The sequence below is a fragment of the Neomonachus schauinslandi genome, chromosome 13 (assembly GCF_002201575.2).
Source record: "Neomonachus schauinslandi chromosome 13, ASM220157v2, whole genome shotgun sequence".
NCBI lineage: Eukaryota > Metazoa > Chordata > Mammalia > Carnivora > Phocidae > Neomonachus > Neomonachus schauinslandi.
This window is the reverse complement of record NC_058415.1, coordinates 47990042-48011167: the sequence shown is the minus strand read 5'-3', so window position 1 is coordinate 48011167 and position 21126 is coordinate 47990042. Positions and strand designations below refer to the sequence as shown.

At 38.6% G+C, this 21126-nt stretch overlaps 1 protein-coding gene across 6 annotated transcripts in view; it reads left to right on the top strand.

Moving 5' to 3' along the window:
• Positions 1-18932: 18932 nt before the first annotated feature.
• The window catches only part of ELAVL2 (ELAV like RNA binding protein 2), a 68048-nt gene continuing 65854 nt past the window's right edge, over positions 18933-21126 (top strand). For all 6 annotated transcript variants that reach the window (XM_021681022.1, XM_021681020.1, XM_021681021.1 and 3 more), the window contains exon 1: positions 18933-19004. In XM_021681022.1, coding sequence (XP_021536697.1) covers positions 18933-19004 — 72 coding nt within the window. The remainder of the gene's footprint in view (positions 19005-21126) is intronic.

Below are 21126 nucleotides of genomic sequence, written 5' to 3'. Positions count from 1 at the left end.
GACTTTCCCCTTGTATCTTTTTCTTAGATAGCACAGTATTTGGCATAGGTCATTCAGAGAGACTATTATTCCTGGCTGTGGATTCTTAAAGACTGCCTTGCAAGTCTTTGACTCCTCTGGGTGCAGGTGTGTTTTGGAGAAGCTCCATGAGGGGTGGGATATGAGTAGATTTTGTGCACCTTGTTTTTCCAGGCTAGCACAGTGTGCCTGTCATGCCCTGTAAATCAGGGATGTTGCTTTTCTGCCCCTGGGTGTCTTCTCTACTCTCCCCCGATACTATTCTATATACCAGACCTTGGCTGGGCTGGGGGAGAGAGGTATTATCTTGTGTTATGCTCTTGGTTTTCCACAATGGTGGTAAGGTTTGCTTATTTTAAACTGTGATGTGTTGACAGTCCCTGTCTTTACCCCTTCTCACTTACTCCTTGAGGCTTAGGTTGTTCTAACAAAGGTTTGTACTTCGAATTAAAAAAAAAAAAAAAATGCAGATTCCACTTGAAGCTTTAGCTTATAAGAGCTAGTAGGTGTATCTGGAAAGGGATATATATGTATGTCTGTGTTGGTGGTGTGGGCCATGATAGCCTGCTATGTCTATCATCCTCTTTATTAACAGTCTGTAGTGACCTTGACTGGCTCCGCAAGGTATATAGAGTTGCATTGGAAAGTTCTGCTTGGCAGGGAATGTAAAACCACATGAAAAGTCACATACAAATTCGCGGGAATTTTTCTTACCATCTTGAATTGCACTTGATGACATTGGTGTTCTGTCTCTTTATGGATCTCTGTTCATGTTTATTGCTGAGGAGGTAAAGGTGAGTATATGGGCTAAGAGAAGCACACGGTATCTGGCCCAACTCGGTGGTTTACAGAAGCCTTCCTGGAGACCTTATGCCTCCTTTTCGTGTGCTGAGGATGTTTCCATTACCAAGAGAAGAAAGGTAATGAGGCTGTGGGCAGCAGCCTGGGCATGGGAGCAACTGCCAGGAGTTTGCTGGAGCCTCCTGTGTGTGAGGTGGGGTGGTGGGCATGCCATGGAGAGCTAGGTGGGAACCTGGTCAGGTTGGGTGTCTCACTGCTGAGCTGAGATGTTGCTTTGTAGGCAGTGGGGAGTTGCTGAAGACCTGGAAAAGAGAAATGGTTATGGGATTCTGTGACCCTTTTAGGTAGACCATTGTAGCTGTGGAATGGAGGATGGATTGGAGAAGGGGTAAGCCTGGAAGCAGAGACCTCAGTGAGGATTCTTCAGATGGAGTCTCAGCACTGCTTTCAAATCCCAGTTTCTCTACTTAATAGCTGTATGGACTCCTGAAGTTTTGAAATCTTCATTTGTAAATTAAAGATAATGTATATAGCTCATAGTATACAAGAAGATTGAGATTTTGTTTGTAAAATATCTAGCTTGAGGCCTTGCCTGGAATAAGGAATCAATAAATGGCTACTTTCTTTTCCTTTCCTACTTTTCCCTACCTTCTGTTGGTAGTAGGATTTATTAAATTCTACTATAAGAGGCACTCATAATCTGAACTTCTTTCCTACAGTAAAAGATAACCAGATCCTGGGAGAGTTTAGGAGGATGCCTTGGTTAATTTTATTATTATGTTTTAAATTAAATATCTTCTTAAAATCGAAGTTAGGGCAGGCCTAGAAAAAGAATGTTCAAATTCAGGTCATTTTGAAAATCATGATAGGAGGAAGATGGTAGGAGACAATACAGTTGTATGTGGATCATTTCCTTGATCTGTGGATTGTAGGAACTGTGGCACCATGTGACCCATCTCAGTGTGCACATATTCAATTTAAATTCTAGAGTACATTCATGGCTGAGACTCCTGCATGCCCATTCTCTCTTGTGTTGAAGTGGAAGATGCTTGTGTCATCCTTAGAGTTCTTAGTCAAAGGAACAATGAGGTAGCAGTTTCTAATTTTAAATATTAAAATTCCAAGAGGCTGAGCAGCTGAGCATGAGAAGATGGAGTTGGGGAGGATGGAAGGCATGTGCACTTGCGCGCACGCATGTTTGTGTGTGTGTACACTTTTTAAAGTAAGGTAAATTAAAACAGACAAGGCTGTAACTCTGATGCGAAACATTTAGGCTATTGGCACTCTGTATATTTAAATGTAGTCTTTAGAGGTCTGGGGTTAAAAATTGCAGGAAGTCAAGTAAAAATTCTTATCCTCCTTAGTCACCATTTGTGGCTGTGTGCTAAATGTAGTTTAACACAGCATCTGCTTCAGAGTCCCTGCACAGGAGCTGACAGTCATGGTTGGGCAAAGTCTGCATATTGCACTTTTTGTCCACACTGTTCTCTTTTCATGTTAAGAAGCTCCCAACAAAACTATGTTGCCCATAGACATGGGGGGAGGGGAGCCTAAACGGTAACCTTAAGAGACGGGTAAGCACATTTTCTATGGTAACATTTTAAAAGAGGCATCTTCCTTTGTCTAACAATAATGATACTAGCCCTTAGTATTCATTTGGCATCTCAGAATTTGTAAAGTGCTTTGCCATACTCTGTGACTAAATAATATGTATATAATTAAAGATTTAAAAGAAAACAGACCCTTGTAACCCCTCCCCCCCCTTACTAGAGTGGAAATAATTTAAAGGTTAGCTGTCTTTGTAGTTTGAGTCTTCAGAATTTTTCTGTGTTAAAATGTAGCCTGTGGTATCCTATGCACCTCCTTTCAACCTATAGGAGATCAATATTGCTTCTCATTAACTTTTTTTTTCAAATATATTTTTTTAAGATTTTATTTATTTATCAGAGAGAGAGAGAGACAGACAGAGGCAGGTAGAGGGAGAAGCAAGGCTCCTTGCTGAGCAAGAAGCCCGATGTGGGACTCGATCCCAGGACCCTGGGATCATGACCTGAGCCGAAGGCAGATGCTTAACCGACTGAGCCACCCAGGCGTCCCAACTTCTCATTAACCTTTGGCAGTATATACATACATACATAAGTAGGTTCTGTATGCACATATATGCTTGCACACCTGCTTCATTGTTCATTTATGCAGTGGGGGGACTTGCCTCAATGTACTTTTAGAAATCCTTAAGCATTTATTTAAGATGTGCTTTATTTTGGTGATAGTAAGGTAACTTGTGAAAGGGAAATCTAAAGTTGAAGTGACAGTCACTGACAGGGAACTTAAGCACTTTGACTCCTTTCTTTGTTAGAGAGGTATCTGAGATCTGGGATTGGGTGTATGTGCCCACTATGGATATAATAAGCAGACAACGTCTGAGATTAAGAAAGAGGCCTTACCTGATCTGTAGTGTGTAGTATTAATTTTCTTTTCTTTCTTTTCTCTTTTTCTTTCTTAAAGCATTAGCTCTTACATCTTAAGCAGGAGATTAACCAGAAATTTCCTTGGTGATTAACTGAACGTCAGTTCTTGCTCTCCCCTTCCGCCTCCCCTTTATATCCCCTCTAGAAGTGTTGCAAATAACTAGGAGTTTAATTACCGTAAGAAGCCACAGATGTCCCTAGGTGGGTTTTTTTGTGTTTTTGGTTTTTTTGTTTTTTTTTCTCAGCTGGGATGTAGCTTTTAAAGAAAATTGTCTTTTAGGGAGGAAGGGGAAGAGGTGGACCAAAGGAAATAAAGTATCTTTCTTAGTGTGAGTCTTGTTTTTTAAGATGCTCCAACTTTCCATACTAAATAATTCATAGTCCTGTTTCTAAATCAAAAGTGTACATCTCTTGGGAATGTCAGTACTTTAAACATCAGCTGAAAAGAAAAATACATTTCATAGGCGAATACCAGTGAGATGATCTACATTTCAGAGAGGAAGGAAGCTTGGCTGTGTGTATTGATCAAGGTTTAGACTCCTACAGTCCTGCAGGGGGCAGGGTGAGAGTCCATTGCTAGTCTCCACAGCACAGTAACGAATTATAAGATTTTCTGTGTCCACAGGTAGTCGCTCTTTGTTTTCTCAGTTTCTCTGAAGTTGGAAAAATATTTGTAGCCTCGCAACACTATTAGGAAATATACCTTGTTTTGTTGACATTTTGGTATTAGCCACTAGGGATTAAACACTACAGTTTTTGGCTTTCTGTCCTAAGTCTGGCTAAATGACAGTGAAAAGTAAAATGCTAACCTTAGTGGCAAGATGGAGTATTGTGGCCCTTAATATAATAACACTTGTGAGCTAAAAATGTTTGTGACCATAAACCTTCCTTGTCTTATAGTCCCTTTAAGACTAGGTATAGTTTCTCTTTTGGAGCTTGAATATGACTGTATTTTAGTGTCTGTATCCTACAGTGGAGCTATGTTTTTAACCTGCCTAATGAAAACCCTCAACTACTGGGATTAATTTGAGGATTTCCAATCAGGCTTTCACAATTTGTTACTACCCTGAGGGGGTTCCCTTTAGCTGTGACTTTAGTGGAAGAATGTGAAGTTAATCCAATTTCTATGTTGATTACTATGTTAACTGTCCTAATTTAGCAATTCAAATTTATCTGCCTATACTAAACAAGAACTCTGCTACAAAACTGTGGGAGTAGTTGATTTTATTCTTATTATGATCATAACTCTTTTTAGGTTCTGTAGCCAAATAATGGCATGGAAATTAATTAGTCCCACTGAGGTTAGAATGAAAGAATGAGGTTGGAATGATTCATCACTAGAAGGTAGTGTATTCCAGTTTATAACCAGGACTGAGTTAATCCCTGGCTTAACTTTCACTGTTTTGGAGGTGTATAAATGGCTCTTTTGAAGAATATAGACTGAAAAACTTACTTCCATTGCACAAAATGTAATTTATTCTCATTACCTTCATGTATTTTTTTTTTTAACTTTTGGGAGGAACATTGAGATATTTTCTTATTTTGAATTCTGATAGCTTTAAGTAGGTTCTCAAAGGTTACAAATCAATTTCTGATCTACTGACTCTGTTTAGTAAAAGCATCTTTTAAGTTACTCTGATTTTTAAAAATTTTACATTTAGTGTTTGCCAAAAAAAAAAAAAAAAAAAAAACCAAGTAAACTTTAAAGACCTTCTTGGCTTTATTCGGTGATTTATGAATTGGGCAGCATCCTGTCTAGCAGGTACAAAGGAGCTCCGAAGAACTGAACAAAATGGGAGACTTTTATAGGCGGAAGGTATAGGATAAGGAAAGAGTGAATTACTCCATCTTTCTTTGGGGGACAGACTAGGTCGATTAGGCAGATTATCTCACTACTGCTGACCAGGAAATTCCAGATTTACTAGTTCAAGCTTACATTCCCGGGAGGGGTTGAAACTATAATTTAGGTTAGATATTAAGTCTTGGTTTGCTGACGTGGAGCTTACTTAGCACAAGTAACTCCATTTTGGACCTGTTTTTTCTCTTTTAACAATGCCCCCCTTTTGATTAGACTCTCAGTTTAAATGAAAGATGTGATAAAAATTCAAGGCATTATCACCACTCCCAGCTACTGCTCTGAAGTTCTCTAAGTTTTTGTTGATCCTCTGTGTGGTATTCATAGGCCATAATGATATTTTCTTAATCTCTGTGATGTTAGAGATCATTACTTCAGATTCACAATTTTTAAGTTGGTCATTCTCTTGGTTACTTTTTTGACCGTTCAGTCTTAGGGAGATCATTTACTTGATGCTTAGCAGCTGTGGACATGCATTTATAGCTTTTTGGAGAATATAGCCTGCTAGGGAGATAACTATGATTATTATAAGCAGGATAATTCCCATGTTTGGAATGTACTTTGGAGCCATGGTCTCCAAGACGCAAAGCAATCAAACTCAAGTAAGTCAGAGAGACCACATTGAAGGATTCGCCTTTCTAAGTTAGGGACTCACTCATAGGATGATCTTATGTCACTGAGTTTGAACTTCCCAAGAGGTGTTAATCCAAGGTTAGTAGGTGGTTTTGGTCACAGCACAGACATCTCCTTGTTGAGCTGAAAGAGAATTAAAGGCTGTCTTAGTAAAGAATGTCTTTGTCCAGAGAGTCTAATTGTTGGGTACTTAATTGTTTTAGCAGCAGATTCTGCAATACTTTCAAGAGTTAAGGGAAGGGCCCTGACCATATATCCTCATTTTCATTTACTTCTAGCCAGGGGAGCATTGATCTGCCAGTGGAAGCTAGTTTTGAATCATGAATGCCTCCTGATAATTTCCATTTGAGTCTGGCCTTGGATAGGAAAGTGACAGTCATGGAGGCCTATAAATTTTTAGAGTCTGCAGACCACATAGGTGGTTTTATTCTGATTAGCCTTGCCTTATGTCCCTTTCTTCATACAGAGCCTGGACGCAAGGTTCTCTGCGTTTGGGGTAGCTAACTAGAGACTGGGAAATGGACCTGGGGGGTCTCCAGAGCCATGGGCAGATTGGCGTTTTTGATGATAAATCCAGCAGTCTGAGAGGTTACCCCTCTTAGCAGTGACCTGGGACATACAGATGATGGTGTTATCTGTCCAGCCCAATGCTCTGGTGAAGCAAAGAAAGAGAAGACGAAAGGGTTTCATGTTTATTTAAAGTATGAAGTCTTGATTCAGTGTCTTGGGAGGAAGCAGTCTGCATTGATGTCAGCTACTTCTCTTCCTCGGCAATTTGATTTGAAGGTCTCCAGCTTTTGTACAGGACCACAGATGTCAGGCGAAGCCTTTCGCTGTGAAATGTGCGCCTGAGGTTTTAGTCTCTGAAGTTTGGCAGCTATCTGGGTAGTGAGGAGGATCTGGTATAGTTCCTTCAAGGAGATTTTAGGGGCAGTCTTTGTCTTAGTAATTCCAAATCAGAAAGGTGGGAGAAAATTTGAAACATTGGTTTGGGGAGTCATAGCCAAATATTGTAGGAAACTAGAATAACTTAGGACCCAGTCCCTTCTACAGGTACGTAACCTCAAAGACAATGGGATTAGAATTTAATATCAACAAAGGTGTAAACAAAATTTCTCTGTAGTTACCCCCATTTTTTTCCCCCAAAGGTAATCACAGTAAAACTCATTTGTTTGTGTTAAAACTTGGTTGGACATAAGTGCAGCAAGAAGAGTGGTTGACCATATAAACTCTTCTTAAGATGCCTTTGCTGGAACTTTTCATAAGGAATCTTACATTGAACTCTGAAAAACCTGGAGACCAGGAAGCCAAGCTAAGGACTTCTCATCACATCTTTCCCTACTGTAATACCATTCCACTCAAAGCTTTGGTAATTTGGTTAGTGTTACCCGTTGTGTCCTGGTGCAAGAAGAACAGATTCTTACTGCATTTATGTAAATATCTATATTGCCATGAAACAAATACTTAGGAGTTTCTGGATTTTGGAGGGATTTGGTAGGGAGAAAAACTAAATGTTTGCTCTGTGTTTGCAAAGGTATGCTTTACCAAATTGCTATAAGTCATAAAACAGTAACTCTGCAAAGGACAAAAGGCTTAAAAATGATTTCATGTTTAAAAGATCTGCTGAGTGTTCATCATAATGGAATTGTCAAGGAAGTTTGGTCATTTTTGTAATATACAACATGTTAAGATAACAACTGGAATTATTACTGATAACAATATATCAGCATATATAAGATTTCTTGTGGTTTCATACAATTTCTGGAGTCCTTCTAACATATATCTATCTATACAAATACAACGTAAAAAAGCTTAGTATTTGGGACTCCTGGGTGGCTCAGTCGGTTGAGTGTCTGCCTTTGGCCCAGGTCATTATCCCAGGACCCTGGGATAGAGTTCCCCATCAGGCTCCTTGCTCAGTGGGGAGCCTGCTTCTCCCTCTGCCTGCCCCTCCCCCTGCTTGTGCTCTATCTCTCTCTCTGACAAATAAACAAAATCTTAAAAAAAATAAAAGGCTTAGTATTCTTGACCGTGCTTCCCATGTAATTTTATCAAGTAAGTCTAACATCTCCCTTTTTGTAAGGAGAAGAAGTCATATCTTTTGAGATGTTTCAGGGACCCTCTGAAAAATTCCAAGTTAGTTTGAGGTCAAAAAGACCTCATTTAGAATTTGATTTTGTGAAGTTTATCAAAACTATCAAGAAGGTTAATTGAAAACACTTGATCAAGTAGATCATAGGTCATTTTGAAACAATACTTACTTATCCATTTAACCATAGTAACGATTAAAGTTTTTTTTTTTTTTAAAGATTTTATTTATTTGACAGAGACACAGCCAGAGAAGCAGGGGGAGTGGGAGAGGGAGAAGCAGGCTTCCCGCGGAGCAAGGAGCCTGATGGGGAACTCGATCCCAGGACTGTGGGATCATGACCTGAGCCGAAGGCAGATGCTTAACGACTGAGCCACCCAAGGTGCCCATGATTAAAGATTTTGAATGCAAATGCAGAAAGTTAAATAGTTGTAAAAAAAAAAAAAAAAAACCCTTAGCTCTTTTAATATGGAAGACAGATTTCAAAAATAATCAAAGACCTGATAAAAATGACATGAAACACAGAGAATTATTCTGACAAGACACAAAATCTTTGTTTTCCAGGGAGAGTGCTTAAAAGGTAAAGAAAAACTTACCACAATTTCTTATCAGGAGCAGACTAGTAGTCCCAAGAAAACTGTCTTTTTAGCAGATGAAGGAAATTTGAGTACTAATTTTACATAAGTACACTACTGATTTTAAAGATTACTTTTATAATCCTTATAATACATTCATTTACTTTTAACCAACCGAGCCAAACAAGGTAAGATTCTCTTTCTCTCTTCCCAACTTTCTATTTAATTTGTCCTTTATTTTCCCCTTTTCCATTTATGAAATAACCAATTTTACTTTGGGAAAATATATTTCATTTTTCCTTAACAGAAATCCGTCTTCAAACCTCATGTCTTTTCTAGCCAGAACAAACAAAACCCATATTCTCCTTTCCTTGAATACATAGTTGTTTCTCTTACTATTTCTAGTCATTTTAATTATGTATGTTAGAATTCTTAATGCTTAAAAACCTTAATTTCTAGTAAAAATAAAGAAGTACACAACTGTGAATTGTCTTTTAGCATTAGCATTCTGTGGCTTGGCAAATTTATAAATACTTTTTATAATTTTTGGAAACATATGTTTCTCATAGTAAATTTCTCAGCATGGCACAAAACGTATTTACTAATAGACCCAAAATATCTCTAGTTCCTCTGTAAAGGAAGCCAAAAGTGGATAAGCCCATTTTTAGTAATGTTCTTGTGTTTTATCATATTTGGAAATGATTTTGATATTTAATGACTATTCATCATTTAATTTAACTTAGCAAAACTGTAAGATTTCAGGTTACCAAGAAAATTTGGGGAGACTATTAAAAAATTTACCAAAAACTTTTATCTTGCTTACCCATCTATTTAATTTACTTGTTCTCAGTAATTATGTTTAGATTACTTTATGAAAATTTCATCATACCAAGTTATTTTTCTTGTTGACAAGTTTTATAACAGAAAACATCAACTTATTTGACTGATAAATCCAGGTAGAATAAAAGTTGTATATTTGCATTATATTCAGTGTTGATAACTCTAAAGGTATGTTTATTTTAATTAGACCTACAAATTTAGCTTTAATACTGAATATTTTCCTACATCCACATGAACTAGAAAAGTATTTGGGTTAGTTTCTGTTAGGTTTCTGAGAATTTTAGGAACACTTTAATTCATATCAGCACTTTGTTTTCTTAAAGTCAGTTACATAGAGTTCTTTTACAAATTAATTTTTGGCAATACCATCTGGAGGTAGAAAATACCACACATGTATAACATGTGTAGACACATATGAACATGTAGACACACATAAACAGATGCAAACAAATCATATAGCTTCTATTTTAAAATTACTGCTGTAAGTCAGATATAATAATAAAAAACTCCCTAATTATGAAAGAAGTTGGATCTAAGTTGTTCTGGTAGGTGGAATAAATTGAGATTACTTGCTTAGATGGTGAAAGCTTTTTACTAATATTTGTGGAGAAGACATTTAAAAGAATTTTACATTTTGTCTAAGTTTTAATTGACTTTCCCTCTTCTGTTGTTTTGATAAGAATTATCTTCCTGAAGTTTGTCCATTAACTTGGCAGATTTTTTTTTTTTTTTTAATGGTCTCGTAACCTTTTTAGAGTAGAAAGACCATTTAGACAGGATTACTAGAATGAGTACTTGAATAATGAAGGATACAGGGGAGCAGTAGGAGTTGGAATTCATCTTATAGTCTTTTGTTTTAGGCATCTTTTATGTCTTTGTCATTAGCCTTTTACAGGGAATGAAGCTATTTTGGAATCTTGAAACCTTTTGGAGGCTTCTGCATATCAGTTAAAATAGGTATCCCATTATGTTTGCGTAATCTGGGAGCCCTTACGTTTTAGTGCACGTCTTAAGTGATTTTACTAATTGGAACATTTCTCGTAATGGCCAATGTAATTTCCCTGATGGGACTGGCAGCAGTTTGGTAGGACCCTTAACCACAAGTGGAGTGCAACTCACATTTCTGTCCAGCCATATCTACCTCAAATGGGGTGCACCCCGTTTTTCTGCCCTGTAGTATTTTGGGACCCGTAACCTGATGGTTACCAAGCTAAGTTCTTAGGACATAACACAATGAGCTTCTCTAATTCTAGGTTATTTTTAGTAAGATTTTGTTGTTTATGTAGATATTTACAGCTTCTGGGATCTTAGTTCTTAGACCTTAAAATAAGCAGGTATGCTGGATTGTGGCTGGCTTACCTTTTTAGAATTTAAGGATTCTCTTTATTATTTAGTTTTAAATTTTTAAATTTTTTAAATTTTCTAATTTTATTTAATTTATTTTTTAGCTAAACCTTTGGATCTCTTGGAGCCAGACTGATAGCTGGAAGGGATGTGCATCTGAGTTGGGAATTTGGTGATGTTTTACAGTGTACCTCATTGCATGGAAAGTTTCTTGAGGTTGGCAGGTGACTTTAGTATTAATCCAACCTGTTACTTGTTACTTAGCTTATCCTAACATAAGAGTCTTTGAGTTAGGTGGTGAGTGCTCTGACAGCTTTTAAATGCTTTACCTGTACCCACCAATTTTTGTGGCCTCCCCCCCCCCCCCCCCCGCCCTGAGATTTCCATTAACAGTAGCCTTTATCTACACAAACAAGACAAATGTGCACCTTAACACACCGGCAGTAACCAAGAGATGTTACTGCAGACTGGCCGAGAGAAGGCCGTGTGTGCACAACCAGCAGTTCCCAACCTGGAACTGGGAAACGGACTGAACCAGCAGACTTTAAGAATGAGAAGTGGGGGCGCCTGGGTGGCTCAGTTGTTTAAGCAACTGCCTTCGGCTCAGGTCATGATCCTGGAATCCCAGGATCGAGTCCCGCATCGGGCTCCCTGCTCGGCAGAGAGTCTGCTTCTCCCTCTGACCCTCCCCCCTCTCATGTGCTCTCTCTCTCATTCTCTCTCTCAAATAAATAAATAAAAATCTTTAAAAAAAAAAAATGAGAAGTGTGTACTGGACTGGGTTTCCAAAAAGGGAAATTGTGGACTGACCCAAGGGCAAGGGGCTTGTATTCCTGCTAGCACAAGCTGACCTGCCTTCATCTAGAAACCCAGTTAGGTTGGGAGCTTGATGCAGGCAGAGGGTGGTGGTCGAAAGTAAAAGGAACTTAACCATGGCCGTTGGGAATGGTGGCAAAGACCTAGAACTCAAAGGTTCCCCAAGTACTACTCCTGTGTTTTTGTTGCCCTGGATGTCATCGGAAGTTCACTTCAGATCTTGTCACTGCCACCAAATCAAAACAAAAACAAAATTCAACTGAATAAACTTCAAAGATCTTACTGGCTTTATTCAGCAATTCCAGAATCGGGCAGTATCCTATCTAGCAAACAGAAAGGAGCTCCAAAGAGTGAACAAAGTGGGAGTCATATAGGTGGAAGGGGGCAGGGACAAGGAAAAAAGTGGATTACCTCATCTTTTTGTGGGGGACAGAAGGGGTCTGTTAGATGGATTACCTTACTAGTGCTGGCCAGACAACTCCACATTTACTAGTTTTAAGGTTGTATTCCTGGGATTTGAAACTGCCATTAGGTTAAGAATTAAGTCTTGGTTTGCTCGTGTGAGGCATAGTACAAGTGACTCCCATTTTTTAACTTTTTTTTAAAACATATTAAATCACTGAATTCTTCTATAATGAATCCATACATAAAATGAATAACTCTTGATTTAATATTCATAAACTCAGTTTTCATGTGTTGGATTTCCTTGTGGAGAACTCCCCCCCTGCTAACCCCATAAGACAACTTTCTATAGAAAGCCATTCCTTTGCTTAATTATCTTATATTCTTAGTGCCCAGGTCTTTTTTTTTTTTTTTAAGATTTTATTTATTTATTTGACCGAGAGAGGGAACACAAGCAGGGGGAGTGGGAGAGGGAGAAGCAGGCTTCCCGCCGAGCAGGGAGCCCGAGGTGGGGCTTGATCCTAGGACCCTGAGATCATGACCCGAGCTGAAGGCAGAAGCCTAACGACTGAGCCACCCAGGTGCCCCAGTGCCCATGTCTTAATAAATGGCATTGATGGTTGGTGAGCCTGTGAGAAGTTCGAATCAAAACTGATTTCTTGATCATGGATTTAAACAGTTTAATGATATAATTAAAGTAGCACATTAGTAACATCGTGTTTTCTTCTGGGTATATCCTCTTCTCTGGTGTCAATCTGGTTGGAGTCCCTGGCTTTCTATATCAGGGTTATTGCAATTGTTTGTTGATAGGTCTTTCCTGTTTCCAAAGTTGCAGAGTCCTCCCATACAATCATATGTGATTTATTTTTACAACAGTCACATGCTGTTGTTTTGCTGAAAATCTTATGGTGGCCCCTGATGGGGTCCAGGACACACTACCTCAAAATATGGCACATTGGCATATTGAATATCTTAAGTTGAAGGAGTTTGAGAAACAGAAGCAGAAAGGTCACCCTGCCCACCACCCCCTTTTCCCCTGAAACAGGTTCTAAAACTCTATATGTGAAAGATACCCACACAGTACTGGGAAGAAGGAAGACATTCTTACCACCAGAGACAGGGAATTTGGGGCTGAGAAAAAAGTACAAACGAACCTTGTTAAACTAAACCTTCTCTTCCCAGTCACTTCTTCATCACTTAATACCCCTAGCCCCAACCCCTTTGTCTTGTCAGTTCTTCACAAATTTATTCTTAGAAGCTTCCTGCTCTGGTCACTGCTTTCGTTCTTCATTTTCTTGTGAAGGCTCCCAGGTACATATAAAAGTTTAATAAGATTTGTATGTTTTTCTCCTGTTAATCTGTCTGTGCTAGTCTAATTTTCAGACCCAGCCAGGGACCCTAAGAGGGTCAAAGAAATGTTTCTTTTCCCCTAAACCTCCAAGGCCCAATACGGCCTGGCCTTATTACAACTCTTTGACTCCTCTCCCTCTTACTTCTTTTAGTTTCATCCTGGTTGGTCTCTGCCTGGAATGTGCCTCTTCTGGATATACCCCTGGGGACGTATTTGTTTACTACTACATCTGTGACAAATAACCATAATCTTGGTGCTTAAAACAATGTGAATTTATTATTTTCCAGTTTTGAAGGTCAGAGCCCCCTGAAGTGTGGGTCTCACTGGACTTTGATCAAGGTGTTGGCAGGACTGCATTCCTTTTGGAGTCTGTAGGGGAGAATGTTTTCCTTGCCTTTTCCAGCCTTTTGAGGCTGCACACACTTTGGTTGGTGGCTGTCCCCCATCTTCAAAGCCAGTTGAGTCTTTTTCATGCTGCGTTACTCTGACACTCTCCAGCCTTCCTCTTAAAATTAAAACAACTCTTCTGCTTACACTGGCCCTACCTCGGTAATTAGAATAATCTCCCCATCTTGGAGTCATTTGATTAGCAGCTTTAATTCTCTGCAATTTAAATCCCCCTTGTCATGTAACAACATATTCACAGATTGCAGAGATTAGGATTTGGACATCCAGGTGAGCTATTACCCCCCCACAGTGGCTAGTTTATATCTCTTCCAAACCTTGCTCAGAGTTCACCTTCTTCAGGATGCCTACTTTTTAATATTGGAAACTGCCCCTCTCTACATTCTCAACCCCAGCTCGGCTCTAAATTTTCTTTTTTTCCAAAGCTCACTTCTTTATAGCTGTCACACTGTTTTCTTATGTATGTTCATGTGTGGTCTGCTGCACACAGCCCCTTTTGCAAATGTACATTCCAGGATTCATCTTCATTACTGTATCTCAAGTACTTAGGACAGTCCTTAGGTTATGGGTGTTGCGTATGAGTGTTTGATGGATGAATGACCGAATGAATGAACAATGTGTGAAGCTTAAGCAAATCTTTCTCACCAGAGCTTCGCTTTTCTCTTGCCCAGCATGGATGCCTGAAATGGACGTAGATTGAAGGGAAGGACTTGGGACTCCTAAATTCATTAGCTTTACTCTCTAACCTCAAAGGTTTTAATCCTGCCAGCTCTTAGAACTACAAAACCTCAGAAAGAGTGGCATCGGAAGGACTCTGGAGTTTGTCTGTAGGAGTCATAAAGGGCCAAGAGACTGAGAAATGTTGGTGTTCACTGCCAAAGAACATTCTCCCTGTGACTCCTGCAGCTGTCCGTTGTATTGTCTCTGGCAGCTCTTGGACCCTTTGTTAGCCCCAAGGCCAAAATTCTGAGCTTGACAAGGCTGAGGAATCCATAGAGCCTGTGAGGCAGCTAAAATGGTTATGGGGGTGAGGTGGGGAATTGACAGGGATTCTAGGATTGAGGAAATCACATGAAGTTTAAAACCACAAACCTTTATTATTTTAGGAAGGACAAAGGAAAGTGAAGAGAAGAGGTTTAAAGAAAACAAACTGATGGCTGTAGTTGACACATCAGCCCCATAATTTTAGTGCTTGGTTGAGTTCCTCTGTTGCTTAATTCAGTAAAGCTGAAATACATCCTGAAAATGCCATTTTAGTGAAAAGATAAAAAATTATTATGTGGGAATGGTGTCTGCTAGGTAGATAGCCCCATCAGCTGCTTACCCAACTCTCATCTGTAAGTTCTCATTACTCTGCTGATTATTTTCAGTGCTTTAGTTCCCTGCCTTGCATTCCCCAAAGGAAAATGCTTTTGGGCCGAAGTTTGTCTTTATTTTGGTAGTTTGTCCTCTTAAACTTTAGAGACAAATGCCTTCTGTTCACCTTGTAACTTGGTTTTTAGAGAGGTTTGTGGTCAGAGGAAAGACTTTGCACTGTCCTGATTCTGTCCTGGTGCTCTGCTACTCAAGGTATTGAGAGCCCACTAGCTTGCAAGGAGGTGTCCAGACCAAAGTCACTTTCAAAGTGTGAGAGAAATGCTCGCCCTTGACCTGGCCAAGGTTCTTTTTAGAGATGTTGCCTTTTATATTTGCTTAAACTTTCTAGTCTGTATTCCTATTTTTAAACTCTGTATCAAAATTAAAACTGCTTGAGATCCATAACTTAGTTATGATGCATTTTTAAACATCTTTGTGTTATAAAATCTGTTTTTTTTTTTTTCTACATCTACCTGTGCTTCTGCCATCTTCCTCAAATTAGACCCAAATTCCAGAAGCAACAACCCTGTAACCTTGCTGGCCAGAGTTTGGAGCACATTTATACCATGTTTTTGTCTCGGCATCCAGCTTTTTTGTAGTTGGCAATTTAGCATGATAGTCTCTTGAAATACTTGAAAGTACACAAGGGATCAGTCAAGATAGTTTCTCTTTGTTATGCTGTTTAACAAGAATTTGGATTTTAGTGGGTAAGGGTGGCTTATGGAGTGCGCCAAAAATTGAAGATATGCTTTCATAATTATCTCTGGTTTGAAATACTTGAGGTGGGATAGAAAAAATTTACTAAGTTTGCATGCATTTAGGGAGGTCACTGCCCTTTCATGCCCAGCTTTTTAAAAAAGAAACTTTTTGTCCTTAGGTGTGTTTTCAAATGCTTAGTTTATACAACCAGGGATGTAGATACGTGGTGGGTATGGCTGGGGGCCTTCCAGGCAGATGGAATTGCATGAGCAAAGCCAGAGAATGTATGGCCTTGCAAGTACTGCAACTGTTTGAGGGACAAGGAGTGGTTCAGATTTTTTAGGTGCTTGAATATGTCGGCTGGTAAAAGAAGTTGTAGAGGGTCCCAGATGCTTATACTGTTTATACCAAGTAGTTTGTACTTAATTTGGTAGACAGCAGGGAGCTATTGCGTGTTTAGGAAAATCCATTAGGGAGTAGTAGTATTAGTGTGGATTAGGATGATGAGGGGGCCTTTGGGAAGGCTATAGTTCAGTGGTTCCGATGATGAAGCATGAGGGTCCAGATTGGGATGGTGACCATGACAATGGAGAAGTCCATGCAGATGGACAGGCCTCACCAGGGGGATATGCAGTGGTCTCTCAGTGGTTCTGCTATGACTTTAACCTGCAAAGGTCTGTTCCCCAGATCAGGTGGGATCTAGGTCTTGGAGACCTTCCCCCCCCCCCCCCCCCCCCCTGCACACATTGTACTTAATGAGAATTCTCAATATATTTAGGATGTTTTTGGTGAGCAGTCTGTCTTGTTTGGTGGCTGTCTGTAAGAGGTTGAAAATAGGAAGGAAACTGATGAACCTTAGTTTTCAGAACTCTGTATTAGGAGGTTTGAAAAATAGGGACTTTGGTTTTCTCTCATGTGACCAGAAAATTGTCAGTCCTAGATAGGAGAAATCAAACAATAGCGTTAGTTTCCTAAAATCCACTTCTGTAAGAAACTTTAGAAGTTAAAGTACACAGTGGGCCATTTAAGTAAAAAAGGAAAAAAAAAAGTCAACTTAAAAAGCCTTTATGGAGTTTTGGAAGTAAACTGTGTGAGTGTGAAGACACAGAGGGCGTGTGTCCTGTGTGTGTGTGTGTGTGTGTGTGTGTGTGTTTCTCCCCGGTAAAATCATGGTTCCACCAGACTAACACTTCATCATTACCACTTGTATCTCTTGGAGCCCAGGGAAAGTTTAGCATATTCTAGATTGATCTATGCCGAAGTGCCTTTCATAAATTACTACATGGAGAATAACAGGAGAAAAAGCAGTCTTAATTGGCACAATTGATGTCTAAATTAAGATGTGAACATATATTGAAACATTATTTTTTAAGCTTTAAAATGAATGGTTCTGTGTTGCTGGAATGTGCCCCCCCCCCCCCGCCCCCCGCCAAAGAGTTTCAGAGCCAATAGAATGTATAAATAGTGCAGGCCGGTTGTCTGTGGTAGATTGAGGAGAGCAGAATCTCCTGTCCTTAAGTGAAGGGGAGTAGCTTTTTACATTTTTAGTAACTGAATTGTTGGCCAGCATAAAGGTAAGGGCCATGTGAGCAACTTATTTATAACTTTCCATAAAGGTATGTGTCTGCCTCAAGCAGAGAAACTGTCTGGGGTGCTTGAAATGTAAAAGTGCAGTAGAATCATTTTCCACACACAGCCTTTCTAGCTAGCTGGTGCAATAAAGTGATTGTTCACATCCCTGGGGCTTTCAGAAAGAGGGGTGTCGATACATTAGCTTATTAGCGTCGCCTCCTATGGAATAGAAGGGACTGAGGCCATTAAATGTGAATCTGTGGTTTTATGTAGTGAAAAATGTTCAGATCCAATTCCCGAGGGTATTCAGGACATAGAGTTTAAGCTTGGTTTAACCTCTTGGGTGTGGTCCTACCTGTTCTACCCATGTGGTCTAACCACAATTAGGTTCTTGTCAAAATATTTCATGGATATAAAAGCACTTTATTTTTTCACAGGTTTAGTTCAACTATAAGTAGTTCTTTTTTTAAAAAAAATAAAAAACATAGACTCAGACTGAATTATCTGATAACAGTGGGAGAAGGGAAGAAGTATAAAACATTTTCATGGCATCCTGTAAAGAGTATGTTAAACCCTTTTGGTAGATGCCAGAAAATGGAATCCATTGTTACGTGTTAATTAATGTCATCACTCACGTCAAGAGTATATCGCTTAGAGCCAGGTTTAACTCTAAGGATGAAATTTTTATAATCATAAATACCCAAGTAAAAGATGTTTTTGGCCCTCTTTTGTTACTCATTGTCTGTTTTCAGAGACTTGAGTTTTTCTGAATATTCTGTTGACCATTTAAAGGATCTGCATATATGGCTAAAATGTAAACTTTGGCTTTTGTGCCAATATTGTGGCTCTGTTTAGTATTTGGGCAAGTTGTAATAAGTGGTAAATGGCTCATTAACTATATTGGAGGCCTCATCGCAGCACTAATTTCAAATCGTGCTGCGTTTACAATTTACATATTAAAAAACATTCACTTGATTTCATTCAGGGACAAAGCTGACATCCTATATAAGCATTACTCCACACAATCCTATTTATTGGTCCAATTATTTCAATTGAAAGATGCTGGTTTACTGCCTCTTAGTCTATGTGAACAATTCTCAGTGAAACTGTTAGAGATCAGTTGGACGGTAGTGGCAGAATAACCTCACAGGGTTTCGATTCACTTTTAAGTCCCAGGATTAAGGATCATTTATAGTGTAATGTAACAGTGTGGGCAAATATAGTTTCCCTTAATGCCTTTCTGATATTTTGGGGAAAGAATGCTTTTATGTAAAGCATTCACTTATGAATTGCATGACTGCCTTTTCTCACTATAAATTTCATTCACATTTCCTTCCTTCTCCCACATCCTTAAGAGACAGGACAGCATGCAGTGTTTTTGCTTCGTTTTATTATTTAAAAATTTTTTTGAGATGTGGTTTAAGGTAGTTCTTCAGGATAGATGTCAAGGTAACTAGTTAATACTGTTTGAAAATCAGGCTCTTAATTAAAAATGCTTAATTTGTGCAAGAAAACTACATGTTAAAATGAATTTGGAAAGATTAGATTGGAATTGCCTCAAATTCAATTAAGCCACACTGCATGGACGTGCTGGGAATATCAATACAATCACTGTAAATTTTGTACAAACTGATTTGTTGCATTATCTTGCTCATCTAACATACGGTACTTTTTGTGTCCATATTGCAGACGGCAACTCCAAACTAACATGGCAGTCAGACTGTGTGATGTGGCTTCTCTGCTTAGAAGTGGTTCGTGGGCAGCAGAGCCTTGGACTGGGGTCTGTGGGATTTTTCTTAAATTCTGTAGGCTACTTTTTTTAGCATGTTGCAGGAGTGCTGAGGCCATACCAAACACTTGAACTTTTCATTGGGCATACTAATTATTCTTACATTTAACCTATTGTGGTATGGCCATCATTACGACTTAAAGCACATTGCAATTTTAACCATAGTGGTCTATGTAGCATCAGAACCATGGTTTTGTATGTAACTTTTTATAATCTAAATTAGGATTTAGTGCAGACTCAAAAGAGTGACAAGCTTTTTTTTAAAAAAAAACAAAAAAGTTTTGGTATGGTCTGAATACTAAGTTACCGTAATTCTTTACATTCTGTTTACTATGTATTTTTTTGGTTACTAAATTTTGAAGTTATTTACAATTCCTGATGCTCAAAAAAAAAAAATTGTTGAAATTGTGAAACTGGCTGAAAATTATTTGCCCAGTAACTGTTGAAAGAGTTTGCATTCTGTGAACAGTTGTGTTGAGCCTATCAATGGAATATGCATTATTTGTAAAATATAGCACATTAGTATCATTTTATTCTGAGCAGATGGTCCTATAGCTGAGAGATGCTGTAATTTTCAGCACACACAGCTTACTGCAGCTGTTCACTTGAATGTTGGCTTAGGAGCTCATTCTTGCCACCTGAACATGGAAATAAATGTGCAATTAAGTGAGGAGTGTTTGTTGTCCTTGCTAAATCCTGCTAATTTCAGTCAATGAACACTTTATATTTCACATGCCATCCCAATGAGTTAAATCCATATCTCCTATTCGGGGTTCATATAGTTTCTACACATACCCTAACTTTTGAATAGTGATTTGTTTTAATTGGCCTTGGCCACTCTCATCTTGCCACTCATTATTTTCATAAATGCTGGGCAAAGGTTAATCCTATAAGAGTTTTGCTGTGGAAAATGACCCACAGCTAATATTCTACAGACTGGAACAGTTATGCTTTATTAGAAAATTTGAGAACTCCTTTCTCAGTTTCAGATAAATTTGTTAATTATAATAAAATGCGTATCTTGAATTGTTTCAATTTTTTTCCTTGCAGATTTCTAAAGATTTCTTTATTTTACCTTGCTCCTTTAAGTGTTCTCTAAGAACACTTACCCAAGAGAGGTAGCATGCAGCTTGTAGGGAAAAAAATACCCATTTCTTTGAAATGCAGTCATGGAGGGTTATAGGTTGTTTGATATTTGATGAGTAGTCTGGATTTTGTTTATTTTTTTAATCACGATAGCACGATAGCATTCTTGCCAGTCTGACCAGTCTTAATCTGGTCAGTTGACCAGTCTCAATCTATCCTATGCTGCCGCCTTTTATAAACATCTCTTGGCAGTAGAGATTTCTTCCTGTATGCTTATCCACTGTTGTGCCCTTTTATTTTTCTTAGGCAATATGCTTTTTAAAAGACTTTTTTCTCTTGTAACACTCTTTCCCTCTACTTTGCTTTTTAAAAATTTTGCCTCAAATTCTTTGCCTTTTATATGTTAGAGAACTTCCCTAAAACTAGCATTCCATCAATTCAGAATTGTCAGTTTTGAGAAGTAGTTCTTTATGGAGATGAGAGCTGTATTGAATGAAATATGAAGGAAAATTCGTTCAGTGATGCTTTGATTTTTGGATTCCCCCACAATCTTGGCTGTCCAAAGTATATAGCTATCAGAAGATGGTTTTTCGAAAATTTGGGGCTGTGGTTTGTGACTCTTTTGCTCAAAGGGCATAGCATTGATTTTTAGGAAGCTAGATCCAAATTTGCTTAATAAGTAGATTTTTAGAGTAGCCTGAACAGTTTGAGGTCATTTTCCCCAAAACTGCTATTTATCCTGTATTTGGAGTTTATAGGTTCCTTATTACTTGCATTTCAACAGGCTTATGTGCTCAAATGAAAATTCCTTGGGCTGGTCTGTTTGCAAAAGTTGAAATATTTATGTAGTTGTTTGGTGAACTGGATAAGTTTTTGTTTTGGGTTTGTTTTTGTTTTTTTTTTTCCCATTTAAAGTTAGAATCAAGGCAAAATGCCATTTTGAATTGTTTGGGGATTCTATTTTGATGCTGTAGATCAGTCGCCTTGTTGGTGATCTTTACTGCCAAGGTTGACAAGAATGGCTTGT